At 30.6% G+C, this 16,135-nt stretch overlaps 2 protein-coding genes across 9 annotated transcripts in view; one reads left to right on the top strand and one right to left on the bottom strand.

The window, feature by feature from the left end:
• The window catches only part of LOC107440313 (WW domain-containing oxidoreductase), a 25,880-nt gene extending 14,814 nt beyond the window's left edge, over positions 1 to 11,066 (bottom strand). For 2 of the 8 annotated variants that reach the window (XR_006226330.2, XM_043052303.2), the window contains exons 1-6: positions 10,838 to 11,064; positions 8,272 to 8,399; positions 6,156 to 6,220; positions 3,911 to 3,968; positions 1,324 to 1,502; positions 538 to 644 (exon numbers count right to left, since the gene is read on the bottom strand). Coding sequence is in view for 7 of the 8 variants with exons in the window: in XM_043052303.2 (XP_042908237.1) it covers positions 538 to 644; positions 1,324 to 1,502; positions 3,911 to 3,968; positions 6,156 to 6,220; positions 8,272 to 8,366 (504 nt within the window). In the remaining variant the exon portion in view is untranslated. Of the gene's footprint in view, positions 1 to 537; positions 645 to 1,323; positions 1,503 to 3,910; positions 3,969 to 6,155; positions 6,221 to 8,271; positions 8,400 to 9,618 lie in introns of all 8 variants that reach the window. The other 6 variants (XM_043052301.2, XM_021146624.3, XM_043052302.2 and 3 more) reach the window with 6 other exon arrangements.
• Positions 11,067 to 12,209: 1,143 nt separating this feature from the next.
• LOC107440314 (thioester-containing protein 1 allele R1) overlaps positions 12,210 to 16,135 on the top strand; it is a gene marked incomplete in the record, with an annotated part of 90,154 nt that continues 86,228 nt past the window's right edge. Inside the window, 3 exon segments of the mRNA XM_071180439.1 lie at positions 12,210 to 12,511; positions 12,631 to 12,682; positions 14,648 to 14,832. Coding sequence (XP_071036540.1) covers positions 12,633 to 12,682; positions 14,648 to 14,832 — 235 coding nt within the window.

The following is a 16,135-nucleotide window of genomic DNA, read 5'->3' as shown; positions in this document are numbered from 1 at the left end:
GATGTAACATTCCTATCTATATATATATAATAATTTTGATCATATTAATTTTTATAATCAAATGCTGGTGACACGGATATTCAAACCAACTCTTAAATAATAAAACTAGTCAATTTTTTTTAAATGAAAGTAGGAGTGAAAAATTAATTTTATAGTACTAAATTTAATTATTTGTTTAAATTAAAACTATTTTTATTATACTTATCTCTTAAATATTGTATAGGTATTGTATCTGTTTCTTTTTGTTTAGTTTTTTTTTCTTCCAATTAATTGAGTTGCTTTTCTGGCGGCACTGGAAGAAATAGGTTTCTTCCACAAAAAAATCTTAACACTGTATAAAATAAATTTTAAAAAAATATAAAATAATAATTGCTTTAACTAACTTTTGTTTAAAAAGGTTTTGTATATTGCTTGTATCTGCTAGTTTTAAAAATTAAAAAAAAAAGAAAAGAAAACACAGTTGTTCTAAGTGTAGCATAGTTGATTTATGAAAAATTATTACTCAAGACAAAAACTTAAATAAAATTTATTACAAACCCTTTCTTTGCATATTTGTTCAATGGCAGCTTTAGCTTTATCCTTACTTCTACAAGCAAAGTAAACCTCACAACCATGATAAGCTAAGGATCTAGCAGTTTCAAAACCTTAAAAAAACAGAATTTCTTTTTAAAATTTTTGTTTTATTTATTTAAAAACATGAGAAAAAATTTGAAAAATATAAAGGAACAAAATTAGAGAATTAAAAAATATATTTTTTCTAAACATTCAAAAAATTGCATTGTGTATAAATATTAAGAAAAAGTTTCGGAAATCTCCTCTGAAGAGATTTGAAAGATTCATTTGAACTATTTAGTTTATTTCTTTATTTTTATGTAATTTTCATCCCAATTACCTTAAATTTGTATTAATCATAATTTTTATCTAATTTTAACGGCATTTTTTTCTAAACAATTAATTATCAAAGGTTTTTTTTTATTTTTATTATTTCCTTTGAAATTTACATATCTATCGCCTTAAACTTAGCATAAAATTAACATCTCTAGTACCTTAATCTTTAATTTGCCAAAATTTTAAACTTATTTTATTTTATTTAAAAAAAAATAGTCAAATGTCATATTTTTTAAAAAAAATAATTACTTAAACTATTTTTTTAATATACATAATTCACATTCCTCAACTTTAAATTAAAATAATTCTTTAATTTATGATCATGACTTTTAAAGTTAAGCAAAGTGTTTTTTTAAAAAAAGATTGCTAACTATTACCTGTTTCCCTAAACTTTTAATATGATACAGAAATGAATTTCATTCTAGAATACAGTACCTATACCACAATTAGCTCCTGTTACTATAGCAACTTTGCCACCCAAATCTCTCCCATGCAATATTTGTAAAGCAGAGGTACTTGCATCAAATCTCTGTCTGATATCGGTTGGAGATTCATTTTCTTCAACAGCAAATGCCAATCTAGGATCTGTGTAAGTTGTTTTGTGATTTAGATGGCTAAAAACAGAAAATCAAATTAGGTTTAAATTGAAAAAAAAATTAAAATTGCCAGAAAAAAATTTAATTGAACAGTCACTTGATTTAGGACAAACTTTAACTCACAGCATGTTAATACTTAGTCGCAATAAAAAAAAAGTATTTACACTAATGTTAATCTTTATTTTGTTAAAAGCAAGATAAACTTTCTAATATTAATGCTAGTTAAAAAAAAAAGCAGTTACAATTGTGAAAAATTGAATAAATAAAATCGGAAATACTTTACATTATAAAAATAACTTAAACCTGCAAATGTTATGTATTCATTTGGTACACTTCACAAACTATAAATACAGTGAACTCTCGCTACTACGATATCCGATACAACAATAACTCCCCCTATTACAGTAATGTTTCAGGGTCACGATGAACTTGCATATGAATTAATGTAATCCATCTCTGAATATTGCGATATTCTCTGAAGTAATAAACCCCTGTAAAACGATTTTTTTCCAAATAATGTTAAAAAAAATCTTATTTTATCATATTTTGCCTCCCCCCCCCCTCCGTCTTTTCTGAGAAGAGAAGTCTCACTGCTGATTATGTTTTATTTCTTTTCACCACAGTGAATGGATTTTGTATTCAGATTTCAATACCCCATCCTTGATGTACATAGACGACCACCCCTTCTTAAGATTTTCTCCCTTATCTTTTAAGAAGTCATAGATGTAACATTCCTATCTGATTTCATATTTAACCACTCTGCAAATTAAATTTTTATATAATATATATATAGATTTATAGTTAATATATATATAACGTTTAAATAAAAATCTTATTGTGTTCCCAAAGTATGTAGGCCTTCGCTAATAACAATATATCCCACTACAACAATATATTTATTAAGTCCCCAAAATAGTGTTGTAGCATTTTTGTTTACTGCATTTTTGTTACCATCTTTTTTAATAATTTCTCTAATTGTATGAATGTTATTTCAAATATTCCTTATAAGAATTCAAATGGTTGTTCAACCTCTGTAGACACCTGCAGAAGGTGATCAAAAGGTCATTTTAGTTTTATAACTAGAAAATAATTTTAGGGAGATTTTTTTTTTTTAATTACTGGCAAGGCATTTTTTTAGCCCAATTTACTATGCTTTCAGTTCGCATCCTCAAAAGCACAAAGAAAATGCACGCTGATAACAACTGGTTTCCTAGATAGCCAAATAACTACTGGTTATCTACTTTTTAAAAAAAAAATTGAAAAAAAAATTTTTTTAGAGGACAAGATTTTTCTTTTTTATTTTGGTGAAAGATCTTATGCCATTATTTTCAATGCATAAAACTTCATAATCTCAAAATAAGTAAACAAATAAAATAAAAACAGGTAAAGTATCTATATATTTCATCAGGAAGAAAATTTTATTTAAAAATATTTGTAGAGTTTCTAAAGAGACTGCCAAAATAATAATGTGAACTTTATTAAATATTTTTTCTGTTCAATCATAGTTTATAATAAAATTGACTCATTTTTCACATTTACTTTTCAAACAATCTATAAGTCATGTCAATCAGGCAATATTTCCACAATATTTTACAAAATATTGCTAAAGATATGAAGTACTTGGAAAATTTTTAAAAAATAAAATAAATAAAAAATAGAAAATTCTGAGAAATGAACAAGCAAAATATATACTTTTGAAAATATTATGTATAGATACTATCTAGACCAGTGTTTCCCAAACTTTTGACTTTTGAGTACCCTTTCTAAATTTTTCGTAACATTGTGTACCACTAATAAAAAAAGGGAATAAATTTTTTACTATAAAAAAACTGCACAAAAGTTAAAAATCACAACTGGCTGTTGACACCACTAATTAACTGTTAACTCTGCAAAAAATAGGCAATAGAAAAATTCGTAATCGTAAACTTTTATGGCTAACTTTGTTTTTAAATAAAATTTTTTGAAATTTTCGCTTGTTGCAAGATATTTAGCATAAGAACGCGTACCCCCTCTGAACTCTTCCTGTACCCCTGGGGGTACGCGTACCACACTTTGGGAAACACTGATCTAGACAGTTGCATTTTGAAATGGAGGTTTATTTGACTTTTTTTTTGGGGGGGGAGGGGGGAGAGATGGCCACACCTGCTCTTGAGAAGTTAAAAAAAGACCCTATTTGTGAGTTAGGAACAATATCTATCTCATACTGATAACTAGACAACCTTTTTTGGATAAAAAAGTGGAGGGCTGGAATCTCAATTCAATAAGAACCAAATTATTTTCCTCAATTTAATCGTTCAATGAATTAACAAATTCGTCTTTAAGATACAAGGTTTGGGAGAGAGATAGATTTGGACATTTGTTGATAAACATTAATGATTCCTTTTACTAAAAGGAGTAAATAGAAAGGTAAACTTTGAAAGACTTACTCAACGTAAAATACATTTCCATCGTCACTTATTTTTCTTTCCCATCCGTGAGGCAGCTCTAATGAAATATATAAAATTATTATGAATTTTATATACACTATTTTTATACTTATGAATTTTATACTCTGATTTATCAACAGAAGCATCAGGCCGGTCAACAGAGCGTCGGGCCCGTGAGTTCGATCCTAGCCGGCTGAAGACGTCTGTGCTAAATATGTCCTTCAAATTCCCATAACAAATCAATACTTCCGGGGGTACTGGATCGGAGATGGATCATGCTCTGGTTCACGTCAAAATAAGGATCTGGTGAATATGTCCTCCCTGTAAAACGTGCTAATACAAATATTTTCAGAAAACTATTTTGTGGGGTATTCTGTATTGCAACATATATATCCCCTTGGGGAGGGATAGCCTGGTTGGTAGGGCACTGGGTTCATGTCCAAAAGTCTGTGGTGTAGTAAATGGTGACTGATGCACGTTAAATCTGTCGAGTCGCAAAGTCCTCTATGTTCCCATAACAAATCAATACCTCTGAGGATACTGATCCAGGAGTTTACTTGTTTTTTGGATTGGTTTAAAATTACAGTTGTACATTAGTAGTTGTAAACACAAAAAAATTGGGTCGGCTGTTCAACAACGGATATAAAATAAAATATATCTCCCCTTAATACTGTCCAATAATATTTATACTGGACCACGTATTATATTACTGGGTACCCCACCAGAGGAAATACTTATATGCTTATTAGGGGGCCTACAATGTGTATGTATATAGTACAATCATCTTTAATTTAATATCACACTTCTCCCCTCCCCCTAACTATTCCCATTAAGGAGCTTTTGCAAGGCACTGCATGAAATTGTGCTGATAAAGAATTGAGGTGGCGATGACAAGAATTGTGCTTGCTACGAATTGTGCTTACGATGAACTCTGCCCACAACGAATAGTCGGGGCAAAGAGTTGTGCCCATTGGAAATTGAGAAACAGATTTTGTAAAGGGAATCATCATGAGCTGATGTTAGCAGAGCGTGATTATTTCTAACAAACAGAGAACGATAAAGCTTTACGTTTATTTAAAACATTAATTTAAAGAAACCTCATAAACCATATATTTACAAGTGCTCACAGTATAGACAGAGAAAAGAGTTGCATAAACTAAGAACCAATGTAGTACGGACAAGTCGGTTTATTCAAATTTACAACAACCTAAACAATGCTGTCTGCACATGACTTGATACTTAGATGCAGTTGCGAGTTAATTTGTACCTGTGAAGAAATTAAGAATATCGGGCAGCCGAGGCAACACACATCACGGACTGACCTTAAGGACATCATCGGTTAAATATAAATACTAAAACAGAGGACAAAAAGTTTAGAACTCGTTTGCATTTCGAACTGTGACTCCGACAAATTGTGCATGACAAGCTGTCCCACCATGTATTCATGCGACATGATCTAAAATGTCATGCCTCATATATCACACTTTAATTTCAAAAGTAATAATAGATTACTAATAACTAAAAAAATTTTAATTGATGATAAGCTCAGCAGCCAAAGAATGAGTCACCCTAGAGCGTAAGCACCAATGAATCATAGATGACACACTGATGCCTTTATTCAAATGAAGCATGTGGTCGAGGGCACCGATGACCAAATGAAGCATTTTATCCTGACTGTGTGCAAGGTCACGTTCAAGCCAGAGGTGGATCTGTTATGTTTTGGGGGTGTTTTTCTTATTATGGATTAGCCCTCCCCCCCTACTGAGGTGGACATTAACATGAACCAACGAGTTTATTTAAACATTCAGGATCACCAGGTGTCAACATCTTCATTGAGAGTCGATACCCTTATTCTTCAAGATGACAACAGCTAAGTTCATCAGGCTGGAAGAATATGTGACTGGTTTTATGAACACTAAATTACATTTCGACTGGCCCGAAAAATCACCTGACTCGAACCCCATAAAAAAATTGTGGGACATGTTGGAACAAAGGGTAAAACGCCGAAATCAGCATCGTCGCAATTTGGTGGATTTGTGCAATCAAATCCTCAGTGAGTGGCTGGATTCAATGTACCTGCAAAACCTTGTGGATTCACTTCCTATCTGAATCCAGGTGTTAGTCAAATCCAGAGGTGGTGTTACACATTATTAAATTATGTCTTTCATGATTTCTCTAAGGGTGACTAATTTTTTGTCCGGTGTGCTTATATAGTGCATAGAAATGAAGATTAAAAAAAACTGACCTCCAGACACTTTTTTCTTTTTTCCAGTTCTGGGATGAGACCATTGAGTACTTTTAGAAACATGACTGAAAAAAAAAACACTTATTTTGTACTAACAGTAAGTGAAAGTTTAAAATAAATATATAGTAAAAAAGATATTTTAGTCTAATTACAAGAAAAGTATTGGATTGAATTACACCAAATATCAGATGTTTATTATAACCAAGGAAAATATGCTTTGGAATTAAGAAAAATAAATATACTGTTATGTTTCAAAATATTATTCAATCACTATTCAATTAGAAATTGATAATTAAACAGATGAAATAAATAAAATTATTAATTGAAATATTTGAAATAGAGGTGCTTTTGCAAAAAAGGTGGGCATTAAAAAATATCTTGACACATTGGCAAATACAAAATCTGTTTCTGTTTAATAATAGATAAATTATTCCTCAGTGTAAAACAAAAAGGTGATAGTTTGTCATTTAACAAAAATTAAAAGACAAAGTGCAAAAAATTATTATACATAGTATCTAAAAAAATTTTTTTGCCTATATTTTAATTTATCAAAATGAAATTTATAGCAGATTTATAAATTTTTTCTAAGGAAAAATAATTATATTCCTATATAGATCCTTATACAACTAAAACAAAATTCGATTGAACTACTGGTCCACTCAATTTATTCGAAAAATGTATGTTTCCTGATTCAACTGTAACATAATGAATGTTTCGTGTCACATAATCAGCAAGATTGACTTCAATGGTTAAATTCGATTGAACTATTTTTGACTAATCGAAAAGTAGATATTCTCTGTTTAATAGCAGTGGAATACTAAAATTATTGCAACCGTGGTTGAACAGTAGACACAATTTTGGGTATATGACTACCAATGTTTAACTCCGTAGCCTTGTCATTTTAAATCCAATCCAGAAGACAAGGGAACTCCTGGATCCAGTAATGAGAGAAATTCACCTAAATGGAGAACTTTTTGATGGAATTAACCCGCACTTGCCTTACATGGAGATGAAAACAATGAAAACCTTCCACGGCTAGCCTGACGGCAAGAGGACTCTAGCCCATGATTTATCCTACCACTGGGGATTTTTTTACATCAGCACTGTGGTCGTTTCGAACCGGCTGCAGAATTTGTATCGACCAGCCATCGCTGGGATTCGAACCCAGTTCACCTGATTGGAAGGCGAATGCTCTATCGTCTGAGGCCACTATGGTTTAACGGCAGTGGTAGAGAGAAAACAAGGGAAGGGGATAAAAATATGAAAACTTAGTTATATGATCCTTTGTAAATTATACCCTGATTGAACAATGACATACTAGTTTTTAATTAAGAGATATTTGAAATTACTAAATAGCATTTATAATGTAATTTCAGGATCCAAAAGTATGATTCCATCTTCATCATTAGTCGCTTTTTAATCACGTTTGTTATTTATTACTAATTCTTTAGCAGAGATCTGTCTAGGTTTTTTTAAGAGGTACCTATTTTGTGATAATTTAAGCATAACCTGTGGGAATTAAAAACTATATATTAAAAAATAAACACAAAAATATAGCAAAGTAAGAAAAAATTTTAAAAATTTGTCACTACAAATAAAAATCCTTTATGACTGGTAAATTTCTATGTATTTTTCCCCATACATTGTCAAATACATTGTCATATACACTGTCAAATACAAAATCATTGCTATTAATAAAAAATTTTGAGCTAAAAATTTTATCTAAACTTCAAAATTCATAAAAATTACTGTCCATAGTTAAATTTCAGCTTGAGTTTAATAAAAACATGCATTTAACTGCATTAAAAGTTATTTTAATAATGAGAACATTTTCAACTGGGTCATACAGAAAAAAGTTTTACAGAAGAAAAGAATGAGGTATGAAGAAAGACTTTGAGGTACCTACTAAGTTTTTTAAGACATCCTTTAACAGAAAAGTACCATAAAAACTAATATCCTGAGGTTAAATGAAGTGAAGATAAAGTAAAATGTTTTTGCAAACTTAAAAGTAATAGTTGTTTTAAAATGTAGTACTATCTGTTTCTATCAAACATGTCATTGAAATCAATTATTAATCTAAAATGTTAGCAATAACAAATATGATTAATCAACTCACTTGGCATAATAAACTTTACCATCTAAAGTGGCACGTTCTTCCCACCCTGGTGGCAATTCATCTTCACTATCAGTTTCTGGCAAGAAAGCAGACATCACCACCAATAAAACATTCCTCTAGTCTTGACGCTGTAATTTATAGTCTTATGAAAATATACAAACAGTACAGAAAAAGGAAACTCTTTTATGTTATGACAGGGAATTTTGATGAAACGTTTCAACAAATGTATGGAGCTGAAAATTGAGGCGTACATTCAGTATGTAAATTAATTACTAGAAGCAAATAAAGGTATTTATCAATTTTGCCAGCACAAGTGACAAATTTGCCTATAAAAAAACAGTAGATTCAATTTTTTATTTATTTTTAAATTGAATAAAATTCCAGATTATTACAATAAAAGCAAGATGGCGACGGGATTGGTTTGTTCATTGAGAAAGGAATATAACATTTCTGTAATTTTTAAGCCCCTATTTATTAATAAATATGATATACATATTTGAAGGTCTAAAGCAAGAGTTACAGAACAAATATTTCACATACAATTATAAATTGATAATAATTTAAGTATAAAGCTTTACAATAATTAGTAATGTTAAATACTTGCTTTTAATACGAGTTATTGCTTTTTGGCGGCAATATTTTACAATTTAATTGACAAGAACTAAACTCTCAAAGTAATCTATTATATCATTATTTTATATGTTCTGACTGGGTACCCAAAATTTTAGCCAAAGGATAATTATTAGCTATTATAAATATGAAGTAATTTTAAATTAACATATATATAAAATTACAAGCATTCCAACAATTATGTTCTTGAATTATTTTAACATTAAACTCCTTTAATTTTGAAAATTACTGCTAAAAATCCAAATTCTGTAGTAAAAAATTTTAAATACTTATAAATAAAAATGTGTCAAATTGCAACTTACTATTACAATCTAAGAATATGCAAAAAATTTTATGCCTAACAATTCCCAATTTTTCAACTATTATTAAATAACAATGAAATGCAGTAAATAATTATTAAAAATTATAATGCATGTAGAAATATCTTTGGATAAAGGAATTAAATAATTGTATATAAGAAATTTTCGATTTGCTACAAGACATGGGAAAATACACAAATAAAATTAACAGTACGAGGCCCTAACTTTCGTCTGCTCTCCTGACTAAACTATTTTTTGCATATTGCAGTTACCCTTCCTATCTGATTAGCTGTTATTGCTGATTTGAGAGAAAGGTCAGAGTGACATTAACAATTATATTATTTTTGAACACATTTATTTTCTTATTTTTTATGGAAAATTTTTAAAAAATTTCTGAAAAAGTAGGACTCTAACTCACCAAATATTAAGGGGATCTGGACTTCTCGCACCCCCCACCTGCAACGCTCACGATATATATAAATAAAAACATATATAAAATAAAGGCATAGGGTCTTAGATTGAAAGAATAATAATTAATTACTACTTTCTAAAAAATTCAATACAATACAATTATTTCTTTACTGCCAGCCTTCATATGTTTTAAGGATGTAAAAAAAACTGTTCACAATTGAAATTTCAAAAGTTGAATGAGAAAATGGAAAGTCCCCTAGCAAAAAGAAGCAAAGTTATACAGTTACAAGGACTTTTATTTCAAACAAGTTAATGTTACCGTCCCACTCGAAATTGTTTGAAAATTATATATTTTTTTATTCATTCCAAAATTTATTCTAGATATATTTTAAAACATGCTTAAGGTACATTTTGGAAGAGTTTATTTTTACATCCTTATTTGCTTAAAAAAAATTACTCAATCATTAAGATTTAGAGTATTTATAGTGTCATAGTAAATGGTATTTCCATCACATATCCTTTACCTTGATACAGCTGTTAACAAATTATTGGAACATAAATAATAATAGCTAAATTGTTTCTCATTTTAGCTAAAAAGCAATAGCATGCTTCGTCCTTGATTTCAATTCTGTAAATGCTGAAATTATTGAGTATCCTTAGAACAATAAAACTCTTATCCTCTTCTGAAGAAACAGAGGAAAAATTTGTATTCATAGTTTCTGTAAAAAGTATGTTAATCTTCTCGCTGCGAATTTTTTTTAATATCAAAATAGTTTAAAAAATTGTATTTTTTATCACATATTTGAAATCAAATGATGATTCCGAAAATCGCCCGGCTTTGGAATTTTTTTACAAATTTCAACCTTTAGTATTGGCTGTTTAACAAAAATAAGGTATTTTCCTGATGACAAATTACACTATAATAATATCTTGTGAATGATGCAAGAGTTAAAAAATAATTTTAACAAAAGTAAATCTATAATACATTTTTTTTTTAAAAAGGCTTTCTTAAAACGCATACATACAATCTTAAACGTCAAAATAAAATTGTGGTTGGAATTTGTTCATTACAAAGCGAAGCAAGCAGTTGTGGTTTTTGAGTTGCTTCGATTTGTAATTACTTTTCACAAACCAAACAAATAAGTATATTATTACACACATTGGGGCATAGAATAAAAATAAATTTTTTGAAAAACAGACATTGAAATAAATAATTTAAAAATAACCTTGCAGGACAATTTTTTCAGCGAGTTCTGAGTCGAATGAGGAGGCTCTCTACTTTTTCCTTTTTTCGCTTGTGCTTTGCAGGCTTGCTTTCTCAATTTAGGCTTATAAGCCTTTGTCAAACCTTGAACGGATAGAACATCCCAGTAGGGTTGCGACGGGATTCGAACCCGCCACCTCCACACTTCACACTGCGTTTGACGGGCGATACCGTTCGACAAGGGAGACCCCTCTGTGCTGTGAGATAGTTGAGTTAAGGATGATGAGTTGAGATTGATGATGATGATGGAGGACTGAGGATACCAGATGATCAGAATAGAGAAAATTTATACTAATTCAATGCAAAATTTGGTAGGTTGCAGGTACTTTATTTACGTCGCACTAGAGCTGCACATTGGCCATGAAGTATTTGCACAATGGGCTATTGGCGACGGTCTGGGCAACATCCGAATGATCCGGATGATCCGAAGATATGCCATCGCAATTTTTATGTCTCGCAGTGATCGTTAAGACACGGTTCCCAGCAGATCACCGAAGTCAAGCATCACTGGCTGCGGTCAGTGTGCGGGAGGGTGACCACTTGGATCAGTCTGCGTAGGGACCGAGGGTGTGCGGTATCGGTCCTCGTTAAACTGTGCTACCGTAAAGTGCTCGACTTCGCACGCAGGCCGTCGGGCTACCGAAGCGGAGGTACCATCCCCTCCGCAGAGGATCAAAATTGTGGTGGCATGTCTTCGGATCATCCTCCGGGATGTTTCCCAGACCGTCGCCAATAGCCCATTGTGCAGCTCTAGTGCGACGTAAATTAACAACAACAACAGCAATTTTTATACTCTGCAGGGGATCCCCTTATTTGAGGATCATCCTTTGGGAATCATCCCTAACGCAGGGGATCCCCGGCTTTGGTAACCCGACGAACTGCGTGCTAAGTCGAGCACTTTACGGTAGAACAGTCTAAAGAGGACCAATACCACGCACCCTTGATCCCTACACAGTATGCGGGTAGGCAACCACTTTGATGAGCCTGCGTAGGGACCAAGAGTGTGATGTATGTGTATTGATCCTCATTAGTCTTGTTATCAAAGCAGGGGAGCCATCCCCTCGGATTCTCAGAGATCACCGTCTCCAATAGTCCATTGTGCAGCTCTACTGTGACGTAAATAAAGTACCTACCTACCTAAGACCTTCACTTCTGCGTCATTACCTGCGTTACACCCATTTTTTATTTTCATTTGTCCTTAAAAGGTTCTTAGCGTAGGAAAAAAAATTAACGCCTGAAAGGCATTCATTCGAGCTCTGCTATTTGAGGTTCGAAATATTATTTTTTTCCGACTCGTTCAAAAAGTTTTGTCAGTTTTATCAATATGTGACGTTACGTTTTTATGATTGCAGACTTTTATATTTTAAAAGTTTTTACAAGTTGAAAGTTTGGAAATTATCAATTCTCTATTGAGGAGTTGTGTTCTATTTACTAATTTATTTTCTTTATTTACCTTTTGCTTTCGACGTTTCGAAAGTGAAGTTATTTTTTTGACTGCGAAAGAAAAAAGAATGTTAAGAATTATGACCAATATTGTTATTGGCATAATTATATTTTTAACGTTTTCGTTTTAAGTTCAATTAATTTTTGTCTTTCGCTTTTTATTACAGAGTTAGAAGTGATTTGGAAGTAACAGGTTGGTTGTTGTAGTAAATGCAAGGCTTTGTTTAGAGTAATTTATTTTGTGCAAAATAAACTATGTTAAGTTGGTTTTTTTTCTCGTTATTATATTGATAATCTATCTTTATATTGCAGATATGAAAATGTACGGATTCTTTTTTGCTTTAATAGCTGTACTCATTAACTGGTAAATATCTACTGCTTTTTTTCATGATTGTTTTAATCTTAGGAAGATTTCTGTGAGTAGTTGCCAATTTTTTCACAGGAAAAGTTAAAAAAACAATTCCGTATTGTGGTCTGTTGCGCCAACTATAACAGTTAAGCCGCCAAACAGATTTTAAACTTAATTAAAAAAAATAAATAATAAATAAATTAGGTGCAGGTCTGCTCTTTGAGTTGCTCCTGTTTTGTTATTTTTATTTTATTTTTAAGATTCTCATGGGCAGCTGCACAAAAATTGGCAAGACTGGGCACAAATTGGCAAGACTTTGTGATAATTCTGCTACCGAAATCTTCTTTGAGAGATAGCTTGAAGGGTTTAACTACCCTCAGGCAAACCTCTAAATTAAAATTTTTTTCTTTTAAACACAAGTTTAAAATCTATTTTGCATCTTGGCGATTGTAGTTGGTGCGACCGATCGTGATATAGAAATATCCTCTTAGTGATAAAAAGTTATGAAATTAATGTGTGGTTCATAACCAATGAGTTAGAATATTGTATTAAATGTGACTGGATTTTAAAAACCGCATGGAAATTGATTGTTATATCTGCCGAAAAAACTTTCGAAACGACGCTTGGATTTATGAAGAAAACTATAATAAAAAGTTAGTCAAAAGGGGATTACTGAAAATTAAAATTTCTGCATTGTAATATTGTATTAGAAATATTGAATTTTTTAAAATGGTACGAAATTCAGTAGCAATAATCGCTGAAAAAGCGATTGAAACACTATACAGAGTTGCTGTAGAATCTGTGCAAATTAAGTTTGTGAAAAAAGTGAAGACTTAAATGTGATTCAAAATTTGTTGTTTTTCAAAATAATAATATTAATTTTTCTATGTATTCAGAAGCTCCCGTGAGCCGCACATCAATGGTCAGCAGGTTGTGCACCCCTGAATAAGTTTCCACTGTCGAAAAAAAAATTAGGAACCCCTGATCTAAAGCCCTTTGTTAACCCAAGTTGATTCTGAAGTTTCTTTTATGCACACACATTTCTTTTCTTTTCTCAATTTTAGTTATATGCTTGAAATATGCCAAACAGTATTTAAATCTTGTGTTGCCTCCCGTGGCAGAATTGTAGCGACACGACGACATTGTCGCAGAACGTTAGAGTTCTTGCAGAAAGATTTTTCTTTTCAAAAGTAAAAAATGCCACTTTTCTTTTCTACAAAAAATTTGCACTTAATATTTGAATAATGCATTTAGATATTAACTTTTTGGCACTCTCACTTTACGCCGATAGTAGCGTAAATTGATGTAATGTTTCGATTGTATTTTAGGCAATTATTGATATTGACGCAAACTATTGATATTGATTTTCACGTGCATTTCAAATATCCCGATATATTTCAAACAATATGAAGAATTCAAATCGTGCATTTGATTATTTACTTTTTAAGGAAATAATTCAATCGAATTTTTGGCAGTTATTGCTATTGATTTATCAAAGTTTTTAAATGCATTATTTTTATACAATATTATTTATTACAGCAACCTAATCTCGAAAAAAAAAACACACGTGGACGTGTCTGATTTGCGTGATTTCATCATCGATCTTTTTTCTGCCTTCACTACTATGGATTTCATGATTTTTAATTATTTTTTTCATTGTGATGATTATTTAAAAAATTTTAATCATTTATGAAAACACATTCGTTTACTCCCCAACAAAATGCAAAAATATTATCCATACTATTAAAATAAAATATTACATGTTCGATTTTAAAAAAAAAATTATAAATTCCTTTTGTAAACATAGTGTATTTTTATTTCAAATGAGTAACATATATCTTTGTTATAATTAAAAGTATTTTGCAGAACATTTGTGCTAGAGCCACAGATAGCTCCAAAAAAATTCTGCTACAGGGGTGTTTATATAGCATTTTGTTTTAAATAACAGATGAAAGAGAATTAATGTCAGATACTTTCTAGTATTTTAGGCCAGCAGGGTCTCTATACAGTTGTTGCTCCCTCGAAGCTGAGACCAGATACTGTTTACCATGTCAGTATTACTCTTCACGAAGCCCTTACTTCTGCAGATTTTACTCTGAAGCTATTTGGTACAAATGAAGATGGAATTCCTATAAGTATTATGAAAAATCGTCATATTGAACCAAGTAATATTTTTTGCTTTTTTTTGTTTTTTGTTTTAAGCATTTCTGTACTTGTTTATAATACATGGTGAATTTTTAAAAAGTGCTTAAAGGTGCTTATTTTTGATTTTTATAAACCCCTTAAAGGTGTTTCTTTCATAGGGTGTTTTTAAAAAGTGCTTAATTTTCCATTTTTGAAAAGGAGATTTTTTTCTTTACCATGTTGATTTTCACCACGTATTATGTAAAAACGTGTTTTATCACATTGTTCTATTCAATGTTTTCAAAATTCATTCAACCAGAATCCATTTCGGCGTACCGTCAGTTCATAGCGTATGAAAGCGCCCATCATTTTACATGTTTGATGAAATACTTGCGAGGCGAGTCCGCACGTGCGTCTACTGAGCTGGATTCAGTGAGATTATTGCTCTTTCCATGTGTTACATTTTATAAGATACTCTCAATTTCAGGCTTCATTTTCCACTCTGATATCGAGCTGAGAAAGTATCTCGATCTTTTTATAATGGCTAATATAATCAAGAAAAGAGTTCTTTGTCAGAAACTAGTTATTTTACCATGATCATGTAAAGTCTTTGAAAATTATTTTGCATTTTGTTAATGTATATAGTGCTTAAAAATATTTTTTGACTGCTTAAAAATTACTTAAGCCGTGCTTAATTTTCGTTGAAAGATTTGGCTACGAACCCTGTAATAAAAACTATAAAGCTAAATTTAAAGAACATCGTAAAGAAAAAGAATTTTATGTTACTTGAGTACTGGCTTTTGAGTATCCGCTTTTCTTCTTACTTTCCACTTTTTTTTTAAGTATCATTTTATAAAATTCAGCAAAAATTATAGCGAGATCGGATTTTTTGTATAATTTTTAAATATTTTATATTTGTTCTTCAATAAATAAATAGCTACATCTCGGTTTTATTTATGCTTTCAACAGGCCTCTTATATTATTATTTACTCTTATATTATCATGATATATTATTATTTACTTTATCGGAGTAGATATTTTAGTTAGACTGTTTATAAGAAATTATAAATGATTGACAGCCATGATATAATTATCACCTAAAATCTGACTTAAGAAAGTATTATTTTTCACTTAATAAATATTTAGTTAACAGAAAGAGCATTTTTAGCACTGAAATAATTATATTTTAAATATTTTAGTTATTTAATTTTTTTAAAATTCTAAATATACTTTTAATTTGATTAATGTTGTCTTGTTTATATTTTATTGACTAATTTATTTATTTTAAGTTTTACATTTATTACTCACATTTTAACTTATACATATTTATTTTAACTTTTACAT

The sequence above is a fragment of the Parasteatoda tepidariorum genome, chromosome 4 (genome assembly GCF_043381705.1).
Source record: "Parasteatoda tepidariorum isolate YZ-2023 chromosome 4, CAS_Ptep_4.0, whole genome shotgun sequence".
Taxonomy (NCBI): Eukaryota; Metazoa; Arthropoda; class Arachnida; order Araneae; family Theridiidae; genus Parasteatoda; species Parasteatoda tepidariorum.
This window is presented reverse-complemented; position numbering and strand designations above follow the sequence as displayed.